The sequence below is a fragment of the Monodon monoceros genome, unplaced genomic scaffold (genome assembly GCF_005190385.1).
Source record: "Monodon monoceros isolate NGI ecotype Baffin Bay Population unplaced genomic scaffold, NGI_Narwhal_1 Super_Scaffold_21, whole genome shotgun sequence".
NCBI lineage: Eukaryota > Metazoa > Chordata > Mammalia > Artiodactyla > Monodontidae > Monodon > Monodon monoceros.
The window spans coordinates 88276055-88303047 of NW_021703778.1; the positions used below are offsets into that span (position 1 = coordinate 88276055).

Here is a 26993-nt window from a genome sequence, read left to right on the forward strand (position 1 = left end):
GCTGTTATCTTGAACTTTGGCCTCATCAGCTACCTGTGGCATCTTACATTTGACAGTCCCATCAAGATAATGCACCTGTGTTATGAACCAAATCCCGAAATGGCCCAGGACCACTCTACCTAGACTCACTTCCCATGCAAACGTTTCCCTTTTACAGCCACTGTTGATGAGCCCGAAATCCTCCTATCACCCTATTATTATAGTGTGATTGACCAGAAAACTGTGGATTGAACTGTTTCAACAACTGTTCTCTAAGGCCCCTGCGCTGCTGTCTTGTTTCAGTTCTAATTTTGGCTAAAACTGTGTCTGTGCCTGGAGCCCCTTCCAGTCGGGGTGGGCTGTGCATCTACAAGACTTAGCTGTGAGCAAGCAGCCCACAGTGAGATGACGGGCGCTCTCTTTGTGCTTCTAGGAATGAGGTGACCAAGCTGAAATTTGAAGGAAAGACTTTTTATTTGTACGTAAGTCAGAAAGAGGTGAGTGCTGGCTTCCTTCTCTTCAGGGAGGGCTGGGGCACTGGGGTGGCTCCTGATGGCCAGGGCTGAACCAAAGTGGTCCATCCAGGCAGAGCTAAGCCCCCTGCATGCCAAGCCGGGACCAAGTTCAAGGCTGGAGGTGAGGAGACATGAGATGACGACAGGTGGCTGTAGGTCCTGGAGCACAGGGACTTCCTCAGGGATGCTGGTGACCCTCACAGGTTCCATACCTCCAGGAAGTACAGAGTAAGATTCTTTTGCTTCCATATGAAAATTCCAGGAAGATAATACCAAAAAAAGAAAAAAGAAAGAAAGAAAGAAAGAAAATTCCAGATGAGAGTGCCACTTTCTCTGGGGAGGGCTCACTTGGTTCAAGCGGTGCCAGCAGAGACTTACTCTGATTGGACCTGCCAGGTGTGCCCTTCTGCACTGAACTCAGCTCTGTCCTGTGGGTGCTGTAGGCTTCTCTTCCAGCCAGCAGCCCCTTCCCCGTCTGAAGCCTCTCCCTGAGAGCACTGGGGAGCCTTCAGACAGCTCAGGGCTCAGTGTCCTGGGCCTCTTCACCCTTCGCTTTGCCATCCACACTCAGCTGTTTCTATGTGGGATTTTTTGTAGGAAAAGAAAATTATTCTCACATATTTTGCTCCAACTCCAGAAGCCTGCAAGCACCTCTGGAAATGTGGGATAGAGAACCAAGCCTTCTACAAGTGAGTGGACACCTGGGATGGGAACTGCCTTTATCAGGGCCAAAGCCATAGAAGCTACTTTTAGAGGAACAATGGGCAGGAAAGTTTGAGAAACTCTGACAAAGGAGACATGAGATGACAAGGCTGGGCTTCCTTATAAAACTCAGACCCCTTTCCGGGTGGCTGTCTGTACCACCTGGAGGGTCAGAGCTGATGTCTGGGAATGTGTGTCAGCGGAGTTGCCCAAGGTGTCTACCTTGCGATGTCGTTGGACAGCCCCCAGTGGCAAAGCAGTTCTGGGTCTTTTCAGGGTAAGGCTTGGGCCAGAGAAAGCACACAGGTGCCTGACTTGAATAAAGCTGGCCCCTTGGAGCCATTCAGAGCCAGAATACAAGAGCTCCATGAAGGAACAGGCGCAGCCCAGAGCAGCTCCCTAAGCCTTGGAGAGACTCTGAGGCCCGCTCCCCAGTGGGTGGCCTGGTGCTGAGCTGGGGTTGCTACCAGCCCTTCCTGGTGTGTCACTGACAGAGGTGTTGCCAGTGACAGGCCAAGTGCTCAGGAGCTGGGGGTGGGGTAGCTGGAGGAAGCAAGGACTTGACTGTTACTGAGATAGCAGCTTTGGGGCAAAGGAGAGAGCTTAGCTTACCAAATGATTTTGTAAAGTATATTGAGGCTTTTGTGCCCAGTTTTCTTTGATTAAAAAAGTTGTTATAAAAGCATTACGGAGCAAAGAAATAGCCCATCGAGAAACTGGGGTGATGCCAGATGAAGTGTATTTCGCTAAAACCCTTGGTCTTGTTTTTAAAATAGAATGCCATGACTTATGCTTTAATAAGCTGCATCTTAATCAGAACAACATAAGACAGAATGTGTGGTATACTCCTCTCCTGACAGGCCATAGTTCTCCCTCTAGTAACCTGAAGGATCCAGAGCAGAACTGCTCTGGGCTGGGAGGGCACCATCTTCCTCTCCACTCAACAGACTCTGCTACCTGCTGACTGCTGTGGGATGCTGGCCCCCACAGGCTGTTTCTTGGGCAGGCTTTCTGAGTTGTATAATAAATTCTGTGCATTTGATACCAGAATCAGGGGTGAGTTGAATGGGCAGCCTGAATTCTCACCTGAGTGGGCTTCTTTCTTCTCATGGAGAAGACACTCGGAAGACTTTCATGTGGTCACATTTCCCTCCTATTCAGTCCCTGGCTGTCCAAGGAAAGCCGAGAAAACATTTCAGCACCATTTCTGGAGGCCCTCCTTTGTTTTTCCATCTGAGCCATGGGAACAAAATTGTGCTTCTGAGCCTGTGACCAAACTCAGTTTCTGAGTCTTTCCTTAACAGATTGCCCACATCCACACTGGAAAGCAAGGCCGCTTTTCACTGTTCTCCATGACTACTAATTAGGTGTTAAAAGCCTCTAGCCTGGGTCAGACCCTCATTTATGCCAAGTCGCTAGCAGGAGCCACTTCGGCCTCACTCAGAGTGTCTGTCATGGGCAGATCCCTGCCCCGCTTTTGGCCTAGTGCTTTGAAGGGAGCCGGTCAGGCTCAAGAAGGTGCTCAGAAAAAAATAACTTTACGTGTCTAACACGTATTAAATATTTTAAACCAAAAAAAAGAAAGAAAGAAAAGGAATGTGCTCAGACAGGAGAGTAAGTAGGCTCAGAGCCTCATGGAGCCCTGAGACAGGTGGGGATGGTGTCCCCAGCACCTGCTGTTCATGGATTATAGGGACAACTCCCTAAATATTCACTGCCCGCTCCGGACAAAGGCTTCAGACCAGTTCAGTTCCCAGCTGGGTTAGCACTACAGGCACCCAGGACGTGTTGTGGATGGGGTCAGGTCTTAGGAGATTCAATCTGGGCAGCTCTGCCCATGCTTCCCTTTCTAAGTGAGAGGAGTACAGGGATCAGAGCAGTCACTCAAGGGTGGCTTCCAGAGTCTCCACCTCAGCTGTTCACAGCCTTGAAAGTGGTGTTAATGGGCTTTCTGGGGGAGGGCAAATGGTTCCAAGTTCAAACAAATGGTGGAACTTTTATTAAAGTTCAGCTAGTTTCTTCATTTCACGACTTCTCAGAGTCTCTAATGTGACAATATACTTTAGGTTCTCTCCAAGAAGGAGATGGAATAGGAAGGGCACTACTCTCTTCTCCACCCACAGTTACCCAGACATGGACACGAATTCTCAAATACTAGGACTGGAAGGGACTCCTGAGGTCAAGCAGTCCCAGCTCCACCATTTTATAGATAAGACTGAGGCTAAGAGAGGAAAAATTTGCCCAGGGTCACACTGCTAACCAGTGGCCTGGCTGAGATTCAGCAGGTGGCATTCTCTTTCCCTAACATTTATTCTCTCAGTCCCCATGGTGAACCCATGAGGCACTCTTGGGGAGCCCTCACTCTCCTAACGTGGAAGTGGATTGCAGCACGCCTGTCCATAGCACTGAGACCGTGAACACGGCCCTCAGGTGCTAAAGGAGTCAGAGACAAGCAGGGCTGTGAAAGGCCTTTTCCTGAGGGGTTTTTTCAAGTAGCCTTTGGAAGGAGCTGGGGACACAGCCTTAGGCTGTAAGGCATTGCAGACCATCTCTCACACTGGACTTTGCCTTGCTGCAGGCTGGAGAAGTCAAGCCAAGTCCGCACAGTGTCCAGCAGCAATTTATTCTTTAAAGGGAGCCGGTTCCGATACAGGTAAATAGTGACAGTAAGTAACCATTATGGACCTATTTTCAGACCTTCTCTGGAGAAGGGTGGCCCAGTGGTCCTTATCCTGAGAACAAAGACACTGGGAACCTCCAGAGAAGTGTGAGGTTTCCATCCGATTCTCCTGTCTCCTAACCCTTTGACTATTTCTTTCCTTCCCTGCAGCTGTTTGCCTGTAGGGGTTAAAATGAGTGTCTTCTCCTGCCCTTACAAAAGCAGCAAAATAAGAACTGTAAGAGTGATTCCTTTCATTTCTATCTAAAGATTTCATTTTTTTGCAATATTTCTGGAACACGCTGGACAATGAGGAATCATTCGTAAATGAGGATGGAAGATCCCAAAGACCTCAGAGACAGAGAGCTGTCAGGACGCCTTAGAGCTCTTTACCCCAGCAAGCAAGCCCTACTCAGTGGCCTAAACATTGAGAAGGGGTAGGCCAAAGAGGCCACTTCCCAATTCAGCTCAAGTATCTGAGATCTTACAGAGGAGCTCAGTCCTGGAACACTGTCTCATTTCTTGCTGCTTGTTTTATTTATACTACTTATAGTGGCCGAGTTGCAAAGGAAGTGATGGAGTCCAGTGCCAAGATCAAACGGGAGCCACCAGAAATACACAGGTAGGCACCAGGGGCTTATCCCCAAACCAGGTCCAGCTCAGATCTCGGACTCTTAAAAGAGCCAGCAGTTTGAGTACTGTGAAGATTCTGGCCATGATGGCTTCCAAACAGGTCAGCAGGGTGAAGAGACCCATCTCAGCCAAAGGCATGGGAACAGGATGACCCTGGAGAATGAGGGAAGGTGGGCTAATGCAGACAGTACATCAGACCCAGGAGCCACCTTCCTGGGTAATTCTCTACCATCATCCCAAGTCCTGAAATTGGTCATAGACCTTGGAGGACATGCCCAAGCAGCAAGATTTCATTGGCTCTGGAAACAGTGCATGACAGGAAGCCAGTCACACTAGGTCTGAAATAGTTTCAGGATCCATGCTTTATGTGTAACTGTAAATCATAAATTTCCAGGAGGCCATCTCCTAAAACCTGGTAAGACTGAGGGAGAATATGATTGGCCAAAAGGTCTGGGGTTTGCCAACCAGACTGACCTCTGGGAATGGGAGCATTACTACCTGCCTTCACACGGACCCCCCTGCCCTCTGTGGGAAGTCAGGGGAGGCCGCATATCAGTCTTAGGCACATTTTTAGGAGCACCGCATATCCTGGGGCTCTACCCTCTGACAATCCTGCCCAGGGACCAGCGGCACCACTGCCACACTAAAGAAAGTTTCGGGTAGGTCTGGGATATAAGGAGGTTGACAAGTTTGAAGTAGTGTCTCTGACTGGGATTCAGGGACTAAAGGCAGAAAGCAGGTATTAAAGATTTTTAAAAACAAAACAAACCTTAACACAGCCAGGCAATTCTAGTAACCAGTCCTCAACTCTGAGCCCTGACCACATTTGTCAGTGCACTAAGTCAACAGAATTCTTTTTTTCTTTAACCTCAGAGCAGGGATGGTCCCCAGCCGCAGCTGTCCCTCCATAACCCATGGCCCAAGGCTGAGCAGCGTCCCCAGGACCCGGAGAAGAGCTGTTCACATCTCCATCATGGAAGGTGAGCATGAGCTCTGGAGAGGACCTGGGGTTCCTCCAAGTTGTCACCTGGACCGGTTCCTCACAGGGACCTTGAAAAGAAGTGAATTTCACTAGAGACAGCAGCAAGTTTCTCCAATGGTAGGGAGAATGTTTCATCCAGTCAATGGGAACACCAGCTGGGTGTCAGGTGAAGGGTAATCCCATCCAGCCCTGATGAGCTGTGGTCCAGGAGGGGTTTGTAGATCTGAGAGTATTAGACTAAACCTTTGGGAGAGAACCACCATCAAAGGCCTTATTTATGTGAGTACCTTAGTTGCTCCATTTGTAAAACCCCATGGATTTCAAGGAAGCTGATGTACACGCAAGTACTTTAAAGAGATGAAAGCATTTACTGGGTAGGCAGCAAGCACAATGCAAAGAGCCCTGGTCAGGAAGTCAAGGATGAGGTCAAAATAGGAGCTCTGCCACACATTTTCTGGGCAGGTTGCTTAACCTCTCTGAGCCTGTTGCCCCCACTGTAGAAAGGGGTGGGGGGTGGGGGAAGGTGCCTTGGAAACTCCCAAGTATAATGGCTATGCAAGGTATGGAATTATTGAGGTCTGGCCATCATCAGACACAGCCCCCTGGTTTTCCCTCCTATCTTAGGCTGAGCGGGAGAAGTGAGCCCAGCTCTCTTATTTTGGGGTGTGCATCTCAGGAAAGTGGACTGTCTTCTCCTCTTTTGAGGAAGCATAACTTTCTCCCCTCTCTGTGGCCCTTGTTCCCGTCTGTCCTGAGGCTGAAGCCACCAGGTTCATCCCAAGGCTCTTGCAGAAAGTCGGGACAGCTGTCCTCCCAGAGAAAAGGCCAGCCCCTGGGGGAAGCTGGCCCTAATGCAGGTATCACATAGGAGAGCAGCCTCAGGCATTACTGCTCCCCAGCATATGGAAGAATGTCCAGTAAAACCAGCATTCCCAGAAGAGGGAAGACTGAGGCCATCCATGTGGGGATATAACTCATTTGGAGTAGCTGCCAAGCAGGGTTAGCAAAACAACTCAGAGGTGGGGAGAACCATCCTCAAGCTCCCCCAAGACGAGCTGTGAGGCTGCCTCAGTTCCCAACCAGCTCTGGCTGTGCCTTCAGCCTCCTCCCAGAACCTGTCTTCTCCCATTGTAGCAGCAGTAGGCTCCTCAACATCCAAAACTGTCACCCATGCTTACAAAATGCCAGGGGAGGGTGCAGAAAGCTATTAGAGCAGAGACCCCACCCCCACCCCAGGGCCAGGGCACGGCCTCAAAAGCTTAGGCTCAGAACTTCACACCTGGCAGATTATAACACAGCAGGCCTCCACGTGCTACTCCCCAAGCCAACGTGCTCCTTACACCCCATGCCCAGTGGTGCCTATAGACAAGCACAGTCTTCATCCTTGGTCATGGCCCTCGAGGCCCATTAGACTCAGAAGGGCGTGGGTAGAAGCTCAGAACTGCCCTGGCAGGAATGAAACTCACAGGCAGAATGTAATTCAGGGTGAGGAGAGGCAGATGTACATCTGGTTTGGATGTGAAAAAAAATACAAGATTTTAGCAGTTGAGCAGCTCTATCAGTGCAGGGATCATCAAGTCTGGGGAAATAAAGAATGGATTATTTCAGGAGGTGAGAGTTCAGCTGCATCATCTCTCAAGAGGGGGTTTTGCCTTTAAAGCACCTAACACGGCTGACCCTCACTGTTCACCCCAACCAGGCAGGGAAGGGTGAGAGGGACTCAATGGGGACCTCAGAGGAAGGACACAAACCATCAAAACGCCCAGGAAGTTATGGACATTTGAAATTGGTTCACGCTCCATCAGGGATTGTCTTTCCTATAGTCCATATGGCACATAAATTAATATCACAGAAACCATTTGCCTTTTCCAGGGGAAAGCTTTGTTTGCTATCTCCAAAAACAGTGGGGAAAATTGCAAAAAACATTAACGTAACGTTACAGTTTGAATGAAACCATGTAATCTCAATGAACTGAGACCCTTAAAAAGAAGACTGCATTGGTTGGCCCTGCCCTCTGCTCTAGGGGATGCCAAGATAACACATGTTATTAGCACAGGCCTGACGCAGAGAGGACATTCAGGTATGTCAGTTCCTTTCACCCATTGTGCCCCATGGGGCAGCCAGACAAATAGCGTAGATCCCAGTGGAGGAGGGGACGCAGCCCATTTCCAGCCCCAGAGCCACCGCCTTACACTTCAGAGCCACCCAACCCAAAGCCATTTTCTTTGTAGCTTCACATCCTGGATTTTCTGGTACAGTCCCGATTTCCCCTACTCTCTGGGATTATTCCCTGCCCTCTCTGTTCCTCACCCTCTGAGAGGTCTGGGGCCCTTATACGGGCCTCAGGGAAACAGCTACTGGCTGGGAAACCATTACCTTTTATAGCTGTAAGTCCTTCTGACTGAATCCAGTCCCCTGATAACGCTGGCCTCTCAGAGCTGCTCTTTCCCTGCAGCTCAGTCTGCTCTGAGACTCTCAGAGCCAACCTTTTCTCTCCAGCATGGGAGGCACTGCGAAAGGGCTGCCATGGCGTGAGATCAGTTGGTTTCCCATCCTTTCCCTCTGTACCTTCCCCGCCTGGCTGGTTCCCATGAAGAGATCAGCTGATTTCCACTGAAGAAGTACCTGCCTTCCTGGGCCACTATGGGGAAGAGTCTGATTAAGATTCACACCAGAGTCCGAGTTCAGCTCCGGTTGACTAATCACTGCCTTCGGCCCCTGAGTGTGCGCATCCTGAGGATGGGGCCCCGGCTCCAGGGTAGGCTCCTGACCACTGTGCCCCCTGGCCCCCTGGGAGCCACCTCTGGGCAAGGCGATCAGCTGGAGCACCTCCAAGGTAAAAAGACACCCTCTGTTTGCTGTGCCACTCACCCAGATCCCACCCACGGCACCCACCCCATCCATCCCAGAATAACAGGTTTGAGGCGAGTGGTGGTTTCTAGTGAAACCTGAAATTCTGTACAGGACTAACCTAGCATAGGAATAACCTTAACTTTATAGGTGAGGTCTGTTGGGGGAACAGAAGACTAACATTTACTGAGTAATTTTGTTTGTCAGGCTCTCTACTTAGAAACACATATGTAGCCATTATCTTGTTTACTGAGAGCACCAACAACTCACTATAATGTGGCTTCTGGTGTCCCACTGATTAGCTCTTTCTGATGTCACAGCCTTTGCCCCTCACCTTCCCCAGCAGGCTTAGGGCTGAATTGTAGGCCAGGCTATGATTGCACTAAGTGGCTTCCGGCAGCTATGCTGGTCATACATTGGAAGATCTGGTAGTCAGAGCTGTCCTTGTGAGGGGACAGCCCTTGAAAGGGTGTGAGGTGCCCTGTGCAACAGGGCTGAGGTTCCAGAGAACAGGGAGCCAGAAGAGTACTTGGGAAAGGAGCTGAGCCAGCAACATGTAAGATCAGAGCCTGGAAAGGTTTGTTTTATCCGAAACCCATTTCACACTCCCAGGTACGTGTTTCTCATGCTACACACATGCAAATGAGGGAAGAAGGGAGGAACGCTGGGGAAAACAGAGAACAGAGGAACATCAAAGGCTCTGGAACAAGGGACAGGCTCTTAATTTCACCTTATTTCACAACAGTTTCTTGGGCAATTGGGACCTAAGTTTAAGGCAGGTGCAGGCTGTTGACTTAATTCATCCTGGCCTGTTGTTCCACTCCCCAGAATCCAACTGCATGATCATTAGCACCATGGAATAGAAAGAGGCTTGGATTCTACCCTTGTCTTTGCCAGTAACAACCAACCACGTGACTGTAACCTCTTGCCCTCACCACTTCATGAAGTTGTTTAAAGATAAAATGGAAGCGCTTTAAAAAGTTTTAAACGTTATACAAATTTAAGTATCTTATAGCATAGGGACAAAGGAAATACAGCCAGGACCGTGCAGCTTCTGAAAGCAGGAGCTGAGAGCTGCTGCTAATATACTAATGGTGAGGTGGTGGGGAGCAGAGGCGGATAGCAGGGGGCTGCCACCTCCCCTGCCCATGCCAGCCACTCGTTCGTAACCCAGGGTTCGTTCCTATGGAGAATCTTTTACTGTGTGTATGCCGAGACGGGCTACAGCAGGCTGGGCAGGCAGGCGGCCTGGCTGCAACTAGCTACCTACCAAGGAAGCCAAGGAAGACGAGATACACTATTTCTGAAATGTTACTGGCACCTTTTAAAAGAGACCTTGGGGCTTCTGAAGCCAGCCCAGAACCAGAAAACTCCGTAATTGGCCCTGGTTAGGTCTTACCTTTACTAGCTGGGTGTCCAGCTGTCTGGGGCAGTCAGGGTCGATTTCAGAGCAAAAGAAGGGGACGAGCTTCTCTTGATGTGGACCACAAAAGCAGGGAAAGCCACTCTGGAACCACCAATATGGCCAGGAGTAGAAAATACAGACACTGAACTTGAAAACAAGAAGCCATTTCCTTGGGAGCACTATGACATGGGCCACACTTGGTGACTCAGCTCTGACATCCTCTGGCCTGGGTGGCTGCTGTTTGGTTGAGGGGGGTAACCAGCTCCTGTTCTTCCCTACTAGAACTTTGAGCCCTGGAAAGAAAGAAATGTTCCATCTAAGAAAGTAAAGCGATAATGAGTAGTTTTAAGGGCAGAAGACCCTTCCTCCTAACTAATGTAAGAGAATTTCCCACTGATGCAACAAGATCGTCTCAGAGACCACTCTGTACTCTGGAGTAGCTAAAGCAAGGGGAGCTGTCAGCCTGTTCTGGACCCGGCTCAGTCTAAGGTGAAAAGAGAGGGAGAGCACTTAGGAAGAGCAGATCAGGTTTTTACCTCCCACAAAGTCAGGACAGCTAGAGCTGGGTGGCTGAGGAGACTGATAGCAACTGCAGAAATCCAAAAGATGAGCTCATGAGCTCAAGGAGCTGTGTGCCGGGTTGTTAGGAGGACACTCGGCTCCAGAATCTGTATTTGATGAGGCCCAGCTGGGCAAAACACAGTCTCCTCCACATTCCTGCCTCTCAAGGCCCTCGGCTCCCTGAACCATGACCCCAGCTCTGGTTGGGTCAGGGATAGTCTGTGATTCTCTTTCAAATTGGGCTAAAGCCAGGCCCAAGACACCAAAGGCAAGAAAGGCAGAATCTTTAACCAATATGGCCAAAACTATAAGCAAAAAGAAAGAAACTTGCAACCAATGCCACTCTGGTTCCTGCTGCTTCTCTTGTCCTGTTCTTGATACATCAAAACAGAGCGCAGTGGCCATTGCTGCTGGTCACGTGGGGCGTGCAAAGGGGCTTCTCCTAAGATTTTAGTGACCAGATAAAGCAGGATAGGTGCTGCCTCCGCCTGACAGCGAAGTGGGTGCCGGCACACAGAAGGCCTGCTCATTTTCCTTTTGCCTTTCCAGGCCTCGAGTCCCTACGGGACAGTGCCCACTCCACCCCGGTACGTACCTCCTCCCACGGGGACACTTTCCTGCCTCACGTGAGAAGCAGCCGGGCAGACAGCAATGAGCGAGTCGCCGTGATCGCGGATGAGGCCTACAGCCCTGCAGACAGCGTGCTGCCCACCCCTGTGGCCGAGCACAGCCTGGAGCTGATGCTGCTTTCCCGGCAGATCAATGGGGCCACCTGCAGCATTGAGGAGGAGAAGGAGTGTGAGGCCAGCACCCCAACTGCTGCAGAGATGGAGGCCCTTGGGGGAGAGCTGAGGGCCCTGTGTCAGGGGCACAGCAGGCCAGAGGAGGAACAGGTGAATAAGTTTGTTTTAAGTGTCCTCCGTTTGCTCCTTGTGACCATGGGACTCCTCTTTGTTTTGCTCCTCCTCCTGATCATCCTTACTGAGTCTGACCTTGACATTGCCTTTTTCCGCGATATCCGCCAGACCCCCGAGTTTGAACAATTCCACTATCAATACTTTTGTCCCCTCAGGCGATGGTTTGCCTGCAAAATCCGCTCAGTGGTGAGCCTGCTCACTGACACCTGAGAAGGCATGAATCCTCCCAATAACTAGCCAGGTGGACCAAGGAGCCCGGCTACCCATTCCCAGCAATGGGACCCATCGCGGAACCATCGGCACATGTACCAAGTCCTCCTCTCATGACTCAAAGTCCACAGCCTAGGAGGGTCGTTTCCCAGAAGAAGAAAGGGATAGGCTCATGCCTTGTCTAAACTAACTGGGAAAACTCATTTCCTTCAGAGGTTCTTTCAAGAAAGGCTCAGCGACTCTGTTTCTCATCCTCCCAATTTGCAGGATAAAATTTTTGGTTTTGAATTTTGATTTTTTTCATAGATGTGTATTATTTTGAAAATATCAAAAATAATTTATTTTATTATTACTGATTCTCGCAGTAGTGTCACCTAGTAGATGGGACACTAGTTGGAGACTAGAGAGCTGTTGTCTTCTGTATTCTGCAGGAGCTTTCCTACTCAGTTCCAGTAGACTCATCACTGCAGCCTCAGCGGGGCAGGCCAGGGGTCTGGACAATGGGGACTGTCTAGGTTTTCTTCCCAGACAGAGCTTTTAAAAAAAAGTAAACATCGTGTAGAATGATTAAATGGAAAGTTGCTTCTTATGACGGTCTGAGTTGGATTTTCTTTTCCTTTTATTTCTTTCAAATCTGAGCAGAGTGGGCATCTGAAGGGACCACCACTACAGCAGCAGCAGCAGCAGGGGTGGGGTAAGTCTGTCCCCTTAGACTAGATCCTAGTGGGCATCACCATGAGTTTTGTATAATGAACTTAGACTTCTGTGAGGGTTTTTTCTGAAGACCCTCAAGACTTTTATAGTGCTCCAGAAGCATTAGGTGAATTCGGTGGTGCCAGGGATAGAACTGTCAGAAATGCAGGACTAAGTGTAGTTAACAGAAACCAGAGCTAAGGCACCTGAGAGACCGTTGAGGTCACAGAGCAGTACTTATTTTGTACAACACCATCCCCCCAAAAAATACTATTTCAGTTTATATTTTAACAACAAAATGTATTTTCTTATCAATTCATATTTTGTTTTTACTTTATGGATTAAGAAAAATAGAGCCTGATGAACTTAAACGACACAAGGAAGAAACTGATCCTGAGAATAAAAAGCTTCAGAAAATAGAATTCCAAGATCGACAAACAGCCTGGGAAGGGACCAGGAAAAGAATCTCTTTAAATAGGAGTTCTAAGAGATGCCTACAAAAGAAGGTGAATGTGGCAGAGACCAAGACTTAGATGTAGAAATACTGCCCCCTAGCGTCATCCTCTGCACTGGGAAAATGAAAGTTGTAGGAAAGCACTTACCATCCTTGCTGAGGCTCCATGCAGAAGAGCAGCATGTGGAGGGTGAGTGTGGGGTCCGAGGCCCGAGCTCTGCAACTCTTACAACCACTCACACACAATATCTTGTTTTCATCTCAGGGAGAGATTTCTAAGTCATCTGGGGCCTGAGGACTTACGTAAGGACAGTCAGTGGACATATTCCTGGGACCCACATAACAGTGGAGCAGCCGCTGACACCCTGTGATGCTGGGGAGCCTCAAATGCAGAACAGAATGAGTCACATGTAGATCTGCTTTCCCCTAGTTTGTCCTCTGAGACAGCAGAACCATGTCCAGATATAGAATCTAATAGCCATGGATAAACGGAGTTTTTCCTTTTTTAAGGTTGGGGGTGGTGCTGTGTTTCAAAATTTTAATTGCCCTTTTGTCTAGACCAGGGGTCGGCAAACTTCTTCTGTAAAGTGCCAGATAGTAAATACTTTTTTTATTTATTTTGGTTTTGTGGGCCATACTCTCCGGCAACTACTCAACTCCGCCATCTTATCACAAAACAGCCATAGGTAATACATAAACAAAGGAGCAAAGCTGTGTTCCAATAACATTTTTATTTATAAAAACAGACAGTGAGCTGAATTTAGCCCACAGGTCATAATTTGCCAACCCCGATCTAGACAATAAAACTGCTCCTTACCAGTGTGTAAGCAGAAAGAGGGTCAGCTCTGCTCCAATTCCTGACATGTGTTAAAGATCCGGGATCATTTCCCAGTAGAGGCACTGGGGTTGCTTGTTTAAAGGGTGCTCGCACAACCAACCAGCAAAGAGATGTCTGATGCCAAGATGAGCAAGATCAACTGCTGGAATGCTCAAACGCAGCCAGAATCTAAGCATGGAAGAGGGCCTGTCTGATCATTTCCATACCAGCAACAATTTGGGCAGAATTACAAACATCTATTTTCAAAGTGACAAGACAAAATATGAGGGAGAGCCTAGTAAAGATTAAGGATCGCTTAGAACCAACTAGCCACTGCCACTTGTCATCTACACAGGAAAGGCTTTATTAGCACAGGATTGGAGTAAAAAGTAGACTCAGAGAAGAAAAGGCTGTCAGGAAATAGGGGGCTGGTTTTAACCTGGATATCTACTGTCTTATACAACATAGCAGATTACCTTTTAGTGTAGTGTTCCTACCTCAGTCTGTAGAATATGGTGTTTCTATGCAGTGAGTGATAGCCTCGACTCTCACCTTTCATATTCACATTAAAGAAAGATGCAGTATTCCATATCCTGGTACGTACTTGTGTCTAGAGTTCTAACAGTACAATAGTCCATGCCACTTCCTACAGCTGGATTTTGCTCTCTGAACAGAAACTTTTGGGTTATTTTTTTCCAGGGCTTATCCCACAAAATACAGATAGAAAAGTTTCCTTCAATTTGCTTTTCAAATAGTGCTTGAATAACAAACTTCCTTTGTTGGTGACTGGTCTTTTTTGGTATCTCCCCATCATTAAAAATTGTTCAAGTTTTTAACCTGATTTTACTGTGTTCCACTATGTCTCCTATTTTCTCTCAAAATTAGTTTTGATCTCATTGTAGAAAAAGCAGTGGTTTCCACAGCTTCATCTATCAGAGGAAATAAAACTCTTACTAAAGAATAGTGTACTGCATCTTTAAGCAGTAGAAGGTAAACTACCTGCAAATGTGAATTTCTTAGTTTCATTAAAAAAATATATAGTTGTTAACCTTTTGTGTGCCAAAAATTCTAAGTTACATTTTCCTTCAAAGCAATGTACTTTTTTCTACATATGCAGTATGTAGTTAGCATAAAATCATTGGTGCCATGAAAATTATTTTTAAACGTAAATAAATATTTAAATATCATAGAAGAGTGGACTCTTTTTTTTTTTTTTTTAACTTACAGCCTATCTCACTTTCTCCTCCTTAAAATTAACAACACATAGATAAAAGGATACCAGTGGGATTTACACAGCTAACTGCTGTCTGCGACTGGAATTATTTAAAATAATCATTTTGTTTATAGCCATCTATTATCCTTGTTCTTCCCCCCAAAATAAATACTATTAAGAACTTAGAAGCTGTAAGTGTGGGATAATTTTGGAGATGAATTGGACCACATTTTTCTGATGAGGAAAACCAAGAAATGATTTTCCCAAGGTTACACACAGTCTTAGAGCCCAAAGGAGAATCTAGATGGTCCAGCTTCTGCACCAGTGTTTGTAAGCCTGGAGTAAGAGAGAGAACAGCAAACACTTCCTATGAAGGGAACAGAATGATATCACCACTACAATTACAAACCTCATATTTACAACTTAACAACATACATTCCTTTAACGCTATCTCTTCTGATTCTGTAACCATCACTCTGTAGCTATGGACTGGTAATGGTCTTCTGAATTCCATGAGGATAAAAGGTGAGACTAGGGTCCACTGTACTAGCTTATTATCTAATCTTCCTATTTTCAGTTCTACCTGCCTTCCAACCCTCCATTCTGCCACTAGATCATTTTCCTAAAGCACTGATCAGGTTATGTCACTTACTTCCAAATTTTAAGAGGTTCCTATTACCTTTAAAATGATATCCAGGGACCTCCCTGGTGGCACAGTGGTTAAGAATCCACCTGCCAATGCAGGGGACACGGGTTCAAGCCCTGGTCCGGGAAGATCCCACATGCCGTGGAGCAACTAAGCCCGTGCACCACAACTACTGAGCCTGAGCTCTAGAGCCCGTGTGCCTAGAGCCAGTGCTCCACAACAAGAGAACCCACTGCAATGAGAAGCCCGTGCACCACAACAAAGAGTAGCCCCTGCTCACTGCAACTAGAGAAAGCCCATGTGCAGCAACGAAGACCCAATGCAGCCAAAAATAAATTAATTAATAAAAAAATAAAATGATATCCAGTGCCCTGTCCCCAGGGAGGTTGTGTTTTTTTTTTAATGACAGGAGTCTCTGCTTAAAGTGATCTGAAGAGTAAAAAAGCGTGAGAACCACTGGATGCAAGTGATTTCCCATGATCCTACAGACTTACAGCTACAGCCCTTTTTATAAAAAAAATTAATTTACTTATTTATTTATTTTTGGCTGCATTGGGGTCTTCGCTGCTGCACACGGGCTTTCTCTAGTTGCGGTGAGCGGGGGCTACACTTCGTTGCGGTGCGCAGGCTTCTCATTGCAGTGGCTTCTCTTGTCGTGGAGCACGGGCTCTAGGTGCGTGGGCTTCAGTAGTCAGGGCACGTGGGCTCAGTAGTTGTGGCTCATGGGCTCTAGAACGCAGGCTCAGTAGTGGTGGTGCCCTGGCTTTAGTTGCTTCGTGGCATGTGGGAGCTTCCCGGACCAGGGCTTGAACCCGGGTCTCCAGCATTGGCAGGCGGATTCTTAACCACTGTGCCACCAGGGAAGTCCCTACAGCCCTTCTTTGGATAACTAATGACGACTCACCTATGCACACATCCTTTCAAGGCCCCTGCTTAGGGTGCCTCAACCACAAGCAAGCCCCTCTGCACCTGAACACACTTCTGGTTTTAGCTCATGAACAGGCTTCCTCTACACACCCCTACAACATGCTGATGGAGTGGAGTAAAACACACAAAAGATACTTTTAAAACATTTCCTCTTGCACAGCTTCCATTTTAGGAAAACATACCTTAAGATGTTTTACTCCTCGCTCTGTGTAACTGTGCTAAATATTATCTTCCTCACAAAATTCCACCTTTTCATTTGAAAAGTCAAACATTTACAGCCACGTGAACCAGAATTATGGGTCTATGCTGTCTTAAAACTAAAACTCATTACTGGCCATCAACTCTGTACTAACAAGGAAAAACAAAAGTACTAAATCAGAAGGGACAGCCTAACAAACGAGACGCCTACGTTTTTGGAATCTGAAGACAGAGTGCATATACTTCTTCCTCTCAAGTTTGATACAGAAGGCACATATTTCTGCCCTCCTCCTCTTCTCATGTACTGTACACTGGCTGAAAGTATTTAAACCTTTGTATCCACAGCCCTAAAGCTCTCTGCTTTCCTGGAGAACTACCTTTGCAAAGTCTTCTCTGTGGAAAGGTTAACTCAAAGGACAGAATACTAAAATGGGTCTTAAGCAATTCAGATTCTATCAGTTCCTAATCATTTGTGGTCTCTCTTAGTCTGACCAACTCTCCATCCACCCCAAATGAGATCATCTCCTTCCTCCTTAACGTCACATTAAAAAAGGTCAGGCATCTCAAAGAAAATAACTACAGGAGAATTCAGAGCTTACATGCTTATGAGATGTTATAAAGGCCAGCTAACAAAAAAGGTTTATCCGGAAGGGAGAGAGCAATCATAATACACACATAATTACAGAAGCCACACAGCTTTAAGCGAGTCTCTGGGAGAAGTGCCTTTCACAACAGAATACAGTTTAAGGATGTCCTAAGGGAGGCAACTGTCCTTTACGTGCTTTCTAGATTTAAACAATTGCTCCTTTATAGAGCTTATCACCAAGAAACAAGTCCCCCACTCACCCTCCTTCTCTCCTTCCTGCACCGCCTCAAGAAGACAGAACTCTGTTAAGTAGAATGGGATATAAATAGCACAGCTGATGAAGCTACAATGGCAAAAGAAACCAGAAAAGTGAGAAACATCAAGAATTTGCTAACATTTAGTGCGGAAGCCAGGCAATTAGCACCAAGTATACCACCAAGTATTCAAAGCTTAAGTGATAGTACTAATTTGATTGAGAGTAGTTTTCAACATCTTAAAAGAACAACTCCCACAGAACTAGCTACTCTAGAACCTGTAAAATTAAGTGGCGTGGAAAAGGGAAAGGGAGCCTAAAGGTTTCATTTACTATTTCCAGGACAGTTTAAATATACCTCAACCTCACATAACCTTACTTTTTGCATTTCATAAATTAATATTTCCACCTTGCTTATCAATTCCTGTATTCATATCACCAAGAAAATAGAGAAATCCTATTCCTTCTAAACTCCCACAATGTATTAATAAACTAAGCCTCAAAACTTATTTAGACTTTATTTAGGAGGAAATTATTTAAGAAAAAAATGTTCTTCAAGGAAATGAAACACGTCACTTTATTTCTGTGATATACAATTATGAAAAGTTAATATTTCCTCTTAGAAATCAAACATATTGCTGAAGCTATTTACAACAGGCTTTCAGTAGTAGTTTGGCAATGAAGAACAATGGAAGAAGTTGGATAGGTAAGGTCACACAGTAATATTAGTCACTGATTTAGCAATATCCAACAACAGACACATTCAAATTGCCATAGCTTCTGAAAAAAAAATTTTATGAAGAAATTCCAAAAATGGTATTTCATAACACTTCCCCAGGTTATTGAATCTCCTCTGGAGAGTTTAAAGACAGGGACAGATAAGGCTGTCTATGACTTTCTAAGTCAGGAGCTTTTACTTCTTTAACCATGACCCACAGTACCACAGTAATAAAGAAATACATTTTACATCAGAATATACGTATGCATGTATACCTCCAAATATGTATGCATATGGAACTAAGTTTCACAAAAGAATACTTACTCTAAGTTTGCTATTCTTTACTATTTCTCTCCTTTTCATTTTTGTAGACACTGTTCATGGCCACTTAACTGATTTCATGTGAACAGCTACAAACCACAGTCTGGGAAACACTGGTCTGAAGGTAATCTCATACTGGATTACAACAATCAGGTAGATCCAAACCCTGTGCCTACAAGCCCTGGGATTCCTTGGCTGTGTCTCAGGAGCCATGTAGAGGAGCGGGAGGGAAAGGGTCAACACACACAGACGCAGGCCCTGCCCAAGTGAACCAAAGCTTCTCAGCAATTTCTTGGGATTTCATGTAAGATTTAATTTAGAGGCAAGGGGGAAAAAAGGTGCTCAGTTTAAAAACTCAAAAGTTTCAAAGTCACTGAGTTAGATGACCTTTCAGGACCCCTTCCAGTGTATGAGTCTAGAAATAAATATTTACTGCAAACTATAAAAAAAACCCCACAAATCTATATATCACTATAGAATCAAAACCACAAAAACAACCAAAATACTGATCACCCAAAGCTTTATAATTTATGTTAGAATTTCTCAACATTCTGCCTGATTAAAAGTGCTGAAGGCATCACAGTCTCCCCTTTAATTCCCTTGCCATCCTATAGAAACAACCTCCAAGGCTTCTCTTACTAAAAGTACCTTCTGCTCACAGTTCTTATTAACAAAGCAATTTTATATTTGCTAAAAATAGAACATATTACCAAGTAAACAGACTAAGCCACGTGAATTACTGGGCTCCTTAGACACTGATTAATTTGAACAAATCAGTGTTGTCAAACCAAAAACTCCGCAACTTTCTTAATTCATAAAAACATGTATCCTCCCACTGGAGTTACCTCCAGCCAAAATATACCGAGTTGGGTGCATAGCGTTGATGGAACACACAGAGGCAAGGCATTCTCCACCAAGAAAAGAGTGCACCCACTTTCCTCTCTCATGGAAGATTTCCACTCGCCGTGGATGGGCCATACTGCCGACTATGATACAGTCTTCTTGTTTAGGGTCCCACACAGCTTGGAACCTGGTCAGCCATCTCCCAGTAATGGTGTTGTGCCTAGTGAAAAAAAATGATTTTTTTAAAGGACAGTAGTGTTAAATAACTCCAGGTAGCATGGGCAGAGGGTTAAGATGGCATTGCTCCTAAATGCTGATATTCTCTGCCAAGTTTCTTTGCATTAAGTTACTGCGTCACCAACAACCTAATCTCATCCTTCATGCAAGACTGAAACTCAGGACAGAGATGATGTATTCTGCATTTTTGAATCTCCAGTGCTGGGTATAGTGGTTTGTGCTCAGTGGATGGTCACTAAATGTCTATTGAAATGGCACCTTTTTTGTTCACTATTTACTAGCTCACTGGACTCCCCTCCTTTTTTCTAGCACATGCAAACAGAAGAAGACCTAGAACAAAGAAATATATAATCTAGGTTTTTGCTGTTTTAACAGGATCTGCTATTTCCCATATTTGTATTCCCCTAATAACCAAACCCTGAAATCATTTTATATTCCATACAACCTTAAAGTTAAAAATACATCTGGAGCTCAAAGAAGAAATCACAAGGGAAATTAGAAGATATCTGCAGACAAAAATGAAAACACAACCTACCAAAATCTACAGGATGCTGTGAAAGCAATAGTAAGAGGGAAATTTACAGCAGTAAACATTAGAAAAGAAGAAAGATCTAAAAATCAACAATCTAACTACCCCTCAAGGAACTAGAAAAAGAAGAACAAACAAAACCAAAAGACAGCAGAAGGAAGGAAATAATAAAGATTAGAGCAGAGATAAATGAATTACAGAATAGAAAAGCAACAGAAAAAAATAAACTAGGAGTTAGTTTTTTGAAAAGATCAACAAAATTGACAAGCCCTTAGCTAGATTAAGAAAAAAAAGAGAGGAAATGCAAATCACTAAAATAAGAAATGAAAATGGGACATTATAACTGATGTCCCAGAAATTAAAAAGATTATAATACTATAGACAATTATACACCAATGAACTGGACAATCCAGAAAAAATGAATGAATTCCCAGACAAAGGACTTCCCTGGTGGTCCGGTGGTAAAGAATCTGCCTTGCAACGCAGGGGACACAGGTTTGATCCCTGGTGGGGGAACTAAGATCCCACATGCTGAGGGGCAACTAAGCCCACGCACAACTACAGAGCCCACACACTCTGGAGTCTGCACGCCACAACTAGAGAAAAGAAACCCCACATGCCGCAACTAGAGAGAAGCCTGCATGCCACAACTAGAGAGAAGCCCGCACACCTCAACGAAAGATCCCACATGCCTCAATGAAGATCCCACGTGCTGCAACTAAGACCCAACACAGCCAAAAAATAATTATTTTTTTAAAATTCCCAGACACATACAATTTACCAAGACTGAATCATGAAGAAATAGAAAATCTAAATAGAACTATAACTAGTAAGGGGATTAAAATAATAACCAAAAATCTCCCAACAAAAAAATCCCAGGACATGGGCTTCCCTGGTGGCACAGTGGTTGAGAATCTGCCTGCTGATGCAGGAGACACAGGTTCTTAACCCAGTCCTGGAAGATCCCACATGCCATGGAGCGGCTAGGCCCGTGAGCCATGGCCGCTGGGCCTGCACGTCTGGAGCCTGTGCTCCACAACAGGAGAGTCCACAACAGTGAAAGGCCCACGTACCGCAAAAAAAAATAAAAAAATAAAAAAAAATCCAAGGACCAGATGGCTTCACTGGAGATTTCTACCTAACATTTAAAGAAGAATTAACACCAGTGCTCCTCAAACTCTTCCAAAAAATTGAAGAGGAAGGAACACTTCCCAATTCATTCTGTGAGGCCAACACTACCCTGATACCAAAGCCAGACAAGGAACCTACAAGAAAAAAAAAAAAGCCTACAGACTAATATTCCTAATGAATATTGATGCAAAAATTCACAACAAAATACCAGCAAACCAAATTCAACAGCACATTAAGAGGATTATACACCATGACCAAGTTGAATCTATACCTGGGATGCAAGGATGGTTCAACATATAAAACTCAGTTAATGTAATATACCACATTAACAGAATGAAGGAAAAAAATCATAAGATCCTCTCAACCAGTACAGAAAAATCATTTGACAAAATTCAATACCCTTTCATGATAAACACTCAACAAACTAGGAAGAGACAAAAACTATCTCAACATAATAAAGGCCATATATGAAAGGCCCACAGCTAACATAATACTCAATGATGAAAAACTGAAAGCTTTTCCTGTAAGATGTGGTAAAAGGCAAGGATGCCTACTCTTGCCATGTTTATTCAACATAGTATTGTAAATTTGGTAGGACTAGAAAACTGGGTAGGACTAAAGACTCCACAAACACACAAAAAAACTATTTAAACAATTTCAGCAAATTTACAGGATACAAAAATCAACACACAAAAATCAGTTGCATTTCTACACACTAAGAATAACCAATCCAGAAAGGAAATTAAGAAAACAATCCCATTCACAATAGCATAAAAAAGAATAAAATATTTAGGAATAAATTTAACCAAAGATGTGAAAGATTTGTATACTGAAAACTACAAAACATTACTAAAACAAACCAAAGAAGACACAAATAAATGGAAAGACATTGTGGTTGTGGACTGGAAGACTTAATATTGTTAAAATGTCTATACTACCCAAAGTGATCTATAGAATTCAATCAATGCAATCCTTATGAAAATCCCAATGGCATGTTTTACAGAGATAGAAAAAAAATCCTAAAATTGATATGGAAACTCAAGGAACTACAAACAGTCAAAATAATCTTTAAAAAGAAGAACAGGACTTCCCTGGTGGCGCAGTGCTTAAGAATCCACCTGCCAACGCAGGGGACACGCGTTCAAGCCCTGGTCCAGGAAGATCCCACATGCCACAGAGCAACTAAGCCCATGCGCCACAACTACTGAGCCTGTGCTCTAGAGCCCACAAGCCACAACTACTGAGCCCGCATGCCGCAACTACTGAAGCCCGTGCACATAGAGCCCATGCTTCGCAACAAAGAGAAGCCACTGCAATGAGAAGCCCGCACACCACAATGAAGAGTAGCCCCTGCTCGCCGCAACTAGAGAAAAGCCCACGCACAGCAACAGAGACCCAATGCAGCCAAAAATAATTTTAAAAAAAGAACCAAGTTGGGGGCCTCATATTTCCAGATTTCAAAACATACTACAAAGCAACAGTAATCATGACAGTGTGGTACCTGTATAAAGACAGACACTACAGACCAGTAGAACAGAATAGATCCCATAAATGTACATGTACATGGTCAAGTGATATTCAACAAGGGTGCCAAGACCACAAAATGGGAAAAGGACAGTTTCTTCAACAAATGGTGCTGGGAGAACTGGATATCCACATTCAAAAGAATAAAGTTGGACAATAATCTTATATTATATACAAAAATTAACTCAAAGTGGATTAAAGACCTAAACATAAGACTTGAAACTATTAATAAAACAGAGAAGAAAACATAGGGGGAAAGTTTCAGGACACTGGATTTAGCAATGATTTCTTCAATATGACACCAAAAGCACAGGCAACAAAAGCAAAAACAGACAAATCTACATCAAACTTAAAAACTCTGTGCATCAAAGGAAACAATCAACAGAGTGAAAAGGCAACCCACAAAATGGTAGAAAGTATTCACGAATCATATATTTGATAAGGGGTTAATATGCAGAATATGTAAGGAATTCCTATAACTCAACAACAACAAAAACTATGCAATTCAAAAACGGGCAAAAGACTTGAATAGACAGTTCTCCAACGAAGATACACAAATGGCCAACAAGCAAATGAAGAGATGTTTAACATCACTAATCATTAGAGAAATGCAATCAAAACCACAATGAGATATTACCTCCTTAGGATAATCACTAACAAAAGAACAGACAATGAGATATTACCTCCTTAGGATAATCACTAACAAAAGAACAGACAATAAGTGTTGATGAATATAAAGAGAAATTAGAACCCTGGTGCACTACTGGAATGTAAAATGGTTTGGCTGCTATGGAAAAACAGTACAAAGATTCCTCAAAAAATTAAAAATAGAATTATCAGATGATCCATCAAAATCCCCCTTCTGGGTATATATCCAAAAGAATTCAAAGCAGGATCTTAAAGAGATATCTTTACACCCATTTTGTTCACTGCATTATTCACAATAGCCAAGAGGTAGAAACAATCAAAATGTCCATCAACAGGTGAATGGATAAAGAAAATGTGGCACATACAGACAGTGGAATATTATGCAGCCTTTAAAAGAGGAAGGGACTTCCCTGGTGGCACAGTGGTTTAGAATCCGCCTGCCAATGTAGGGGACATGGGTTCAATCCCTGGTCCAGGAAGATCCCACATGCCGCGAAGCAACTAAGCCCATGTGCCACAACCACTGAGCCCGGGCTGTAGAGCCCTCAAGCCACAACTACTGAGCCCATGTAACACAACTACTGAAGCCCGTGCGCCTAGAACCCATGCTCTGCAACAAGAGAAGCCACTGCAATGAGAAGCCTGCGCACTGCAATGAAGAGTAGCCCCAACTCGCCGCAACTAGAGAAAGCCCGTGCGCAGCAACGAAGACCCAATGCAGCCAAAAATAAATTAATTTTTTTAACATCTTTACTGGAGTACAATTGCTTTACAATGGTGTGTTAGTTTCTGCTTTATAACAAAGTGAATCAGTTATACATATACATATGTTCCCATATCTCTTCCGTCTCCCTCCCTCCCACCCTCCCTATCCCAACCCTCTAGGTGGTCACAAAGCACCGAGCTGATCTCCCTGTGCTATGCGGCTGCTTCCCACTAGCTATCTATTTTACGTTTGGTAGTGTATATATGTCCATGCCACTCTCTCACTTTGTCACAGCTTACCCTTCCCCCTCCCCATATCCTCAAGTTCATTCTCTAGTAGGTCTGCGTATTTATTCCCATACCTAGAGTCTGTCCTACAGAGTAAAGTAAGTCAGAAAAAGAAAAACAAATACCGTATGCTAACACATATATATGGAATATAAGAAAAAAAAAGAAATGGTCATGAAGAACCTAGGCGCAAATATGGGAAAAAACAAATTAATTTTAAAAAATTAAATTAAACAGGAGGAGATCTTGTCACATGCTAGAATATGGATGAACATCGAGGACATTATGCTAAGTGAAATGAACCAGTCACAAAATGACAAATACTGTATGATTTCACTCATATGAAGTATCTATAATAGTCAAAATCATAGAAATGGAAAGTAGAAAGATGGTTGCCAAGGTCTGGGAAAAGGGGGAAAGAGGAATTAATATTTAATGGGCAGTTTCAGTTTTGCAAGATAAAAAAATTCTAGAAGTCTGCTGCACAACAACGTGAATATACCTAACACTATTGAACTGTATACATATAAACAGTTAAGATGGTTAATTTATGTGTTTATAACCACAACTAAAAATAAAGTAAAAAAAATTTTTTTAATATATTTGGGGCTCTTTACTGATCTCCAAAGCAAAAAGCAAAGCACTGCCTTTTTATTCTCTATATTGTAACACCATTAGCAACCCTTTCTTACTAAAGAAGTATGAACAATGGAGAACCACATTGCCCTCTGCCACTCAGTGACCCTATCTCTACTGACCTGTGAATCATCACACTAGATAATTTTAATATGCATTAGAAACCAACAAACTGGAATTAATAAAGTTTGAAAAAGGAAATGAAGAGGGAAATTCTGTGAAAAAGAAAACAAACATGCTTAAATATAGCCTCTATAGACTATAAAACTCATGAAGCAACAATCAACATACATTGCACACCCTGTCCCCAACTTCATAAATACTAATAAAGAGGTATGTCTAGGAAGAAGGCATTGCATAAAGTTTGATGTAAAACACATACATTAAAAGTAGCAGGTGCAAAAAAAGGGTAACCAAACAAAGTAAGTGGGAAGGTGGAGAGGCCCTCCAAGCCCAGAACAAACAGGTGCAAATAAACAGAGCTTCAGCTAGCCTCACCAGCAAGTAAGTCTCAATAGGATAACATGAGTAATTCAGGTTGGAATAAAGTCACTCACCTTAACCAAAAATAACCACCCAGAGGCAGAGAACAGCTACTGACTAAAAGAGATTGAACCTCTTTACAGAAACAGGAAACCTGGAAGCAAGAACCCTTCTGTATAGGATAGGAACTAGCAACCTGGAACACTGGAACAATGTAATACAAAATCAGACCTATTACATCTCCTTGACAATCAGATGTCCAATGTATGCACTCCAACAAAGACCTCATAGTAATCCAGGGTCTACTTTATTTGGCACATGGAAACCTACCTGATGGTGGTGAGAAGAGGAATCTTTGAGGATATACAGCTGCTGTCAAAGATTCTACAAAATAAAGAGCAAGAATAAAGGAGCACACTCTTTATTGTTTCTTAATAATTTTCTGAAATATTATCAGTATATTTAACAAGCTTTTCACTGGTTCATGATATGAAATATGATTGTTATCTTAAAATATATAGGATCAGGCTCTAACAAATCTCAGCTAATATATTTACAAAAGTTACAAAGAATATTATAAAATTCAGTGCTTATAGTTTAGTGTGGAAATTACTTACTTAGACATTATTACTCCAAACTTAAATGTACATTCTAAAGTGATAATCTAGACTCTATATTCAGATTCACAGTAATATAAGTCATACATAAGGGATGTAGTCTGAAAATGCAAAAATAACCTAAAAGTGTATGCATGTATCAAGGGAGACTCATCAGTTGAGGGCATGATAGTGTCACTTCCAGATTCTGGTGAGACTGAGACTGTCCAGTGACCAAGGGGAGGAGTTCTTGTGGGGCAACTAGAGGTATCCAGAAGCCTCCACTAGGTACCCTGGCAGACAGAAACTAACCGAATCATCACCACCTCCCCCTTCTCCTTGTGCCTAGCTATTCCACTGAAATTTCTTGGCACTAGAGCTTATTAACTAATTAGATTACTAGAAAGCCAAATCACTAATGGCTAATGTAACAAGAGTAAACTCTGCAGTGCAAATGAACAGGAATGGGACAAATAAGTAGCCCTTAACACAAAGAAAACTACATGGGTGGAAAGGGGACACTGAGCTGCCACTGTCTGGTGACTAAATCTCTTAATGTATTACCTGGTAATACTTACACACTTTACTAGAAATTAACTGGGTACCTGTCACACACTATAAACCATGTTCTTCCCAATAGATGGGTCTAAACAGAAATTAGGTGCCTTTCTAGAGCCTGGCCCACAGCATACATTTAACAGATACTTGTTGAATGAATAATGAACGAATTCCAAAATCACTTAAGGTAAAACTCTCATAAACAGAGAATTGCTTGCAATGTTAAGCAAAATCAGGGATTTTAGAAGAGAACAAAATCATTTCCTTTGTGATTGCATTAACATTCTCCACATCTTTTTTAATTGGCATTATTTTCTATTTTTGTTCAATTGGTTTATATTACATTTTAAAATCCTTTTTTAGGAAGTAGCTATAGAAAGGTATCAAAGCTAAAACCATAAAATTTTATCCAGTAGTTTGTATAAAAGCCCAATTTTTGCTACCTTTTCTGCCTGCCCATGGCCTGGGGCTCTGCAACTTCGATTCAGCACTTCACTTGTGGGGTAGACCCCACTATCTCCAAAGTAAGAGCTTCTCCCTATGCTAAAATTATCTCCCTTCCAAGATATCACAAGC

The 26993-nt window shown here is 43.9% G+C and overlaps 2 protein-coding genes and 1 long non-coding RNA gene across 6 annotated transcripts in view; 1 reads left to right on the top strand and 2 right to left on the bottom strand.

Annotated features, from left to right (window-relative positions):
• Window positions 1–15114, top strand: part of FRMD5 (FERM domain containing 5) — a 341638-nt gene extending 326524 nt beyond the window's left edge. For 2 of the 4 annotated variants that reach the window (XM_029237306.1, XM_029237308.1), the window contains 7 exons: window positions 413–476; window positions 1092–1183; window positions 3775–3849; window positions 4409–4477; window positions 5362–5468; window positions 10836–11179; window positions 12056–15114. In XM_029237306.1, the coding sequence (XP_029093139.1) occupies window positions 413–476; window positions 1092–1183; window positions 3775–3849; window positions 4409–4477; window positions 5362–5468; window positions 10836–11179; window positions 12056–12130 (826 nt within the window). In that variant the 3' untranslated portion in view covers window positions 12131–15114. Of the gene's footprint in view, window positions 1–412; window positions 477–1091; window positions 1184–3774; window positions 3850–4408; window positions 4478–5361; window positions 5469–10835 lie in introns of all 4 variants that reach the window. The other 2 variants (XM_029237307.1, XM_029237304.1) reach the window with 2 other exon arrangements.
• LOC114904015 lies at window positions 443–11103 on the bottom strand. The gene is made up of 4 exons (XR_003795829.1): window positions 10882–11103; window positions 9720–10018; window positions 2283–2364; window positions 443–736 (listed from the first exon to the last, which is right to left on the bottom strand). It is a non-coding gene; the product is annotated as an uncharacterized LOC114904015 (long non-coding RNA).
• Window positions 15115–17982: 2868 nt separating the features above from the next.
• The window catches only part of WDR76 (WD repeat domain 76), a 62909-nt gene continuing 53898 nt past the window's right edge, over window positions 17983–26993 (bottom strand). The window contains exons 12-13 of the mRNA XM_029237303.1: window positions 25594–25647; window positions 17983–19302 (exon numbers count right to left, since the gene is read on the bottom strand). Coding sequence (XP_029093136.1) covers window positions 19047–19302; window positions 25594–25647 — 310 coding nt within the window. The 3' untranslated portion in view covers window positions 17983–19046. The remainder of the gene's footprint in view (window positions 19303–25593; window positions 25648–26993) is intronic.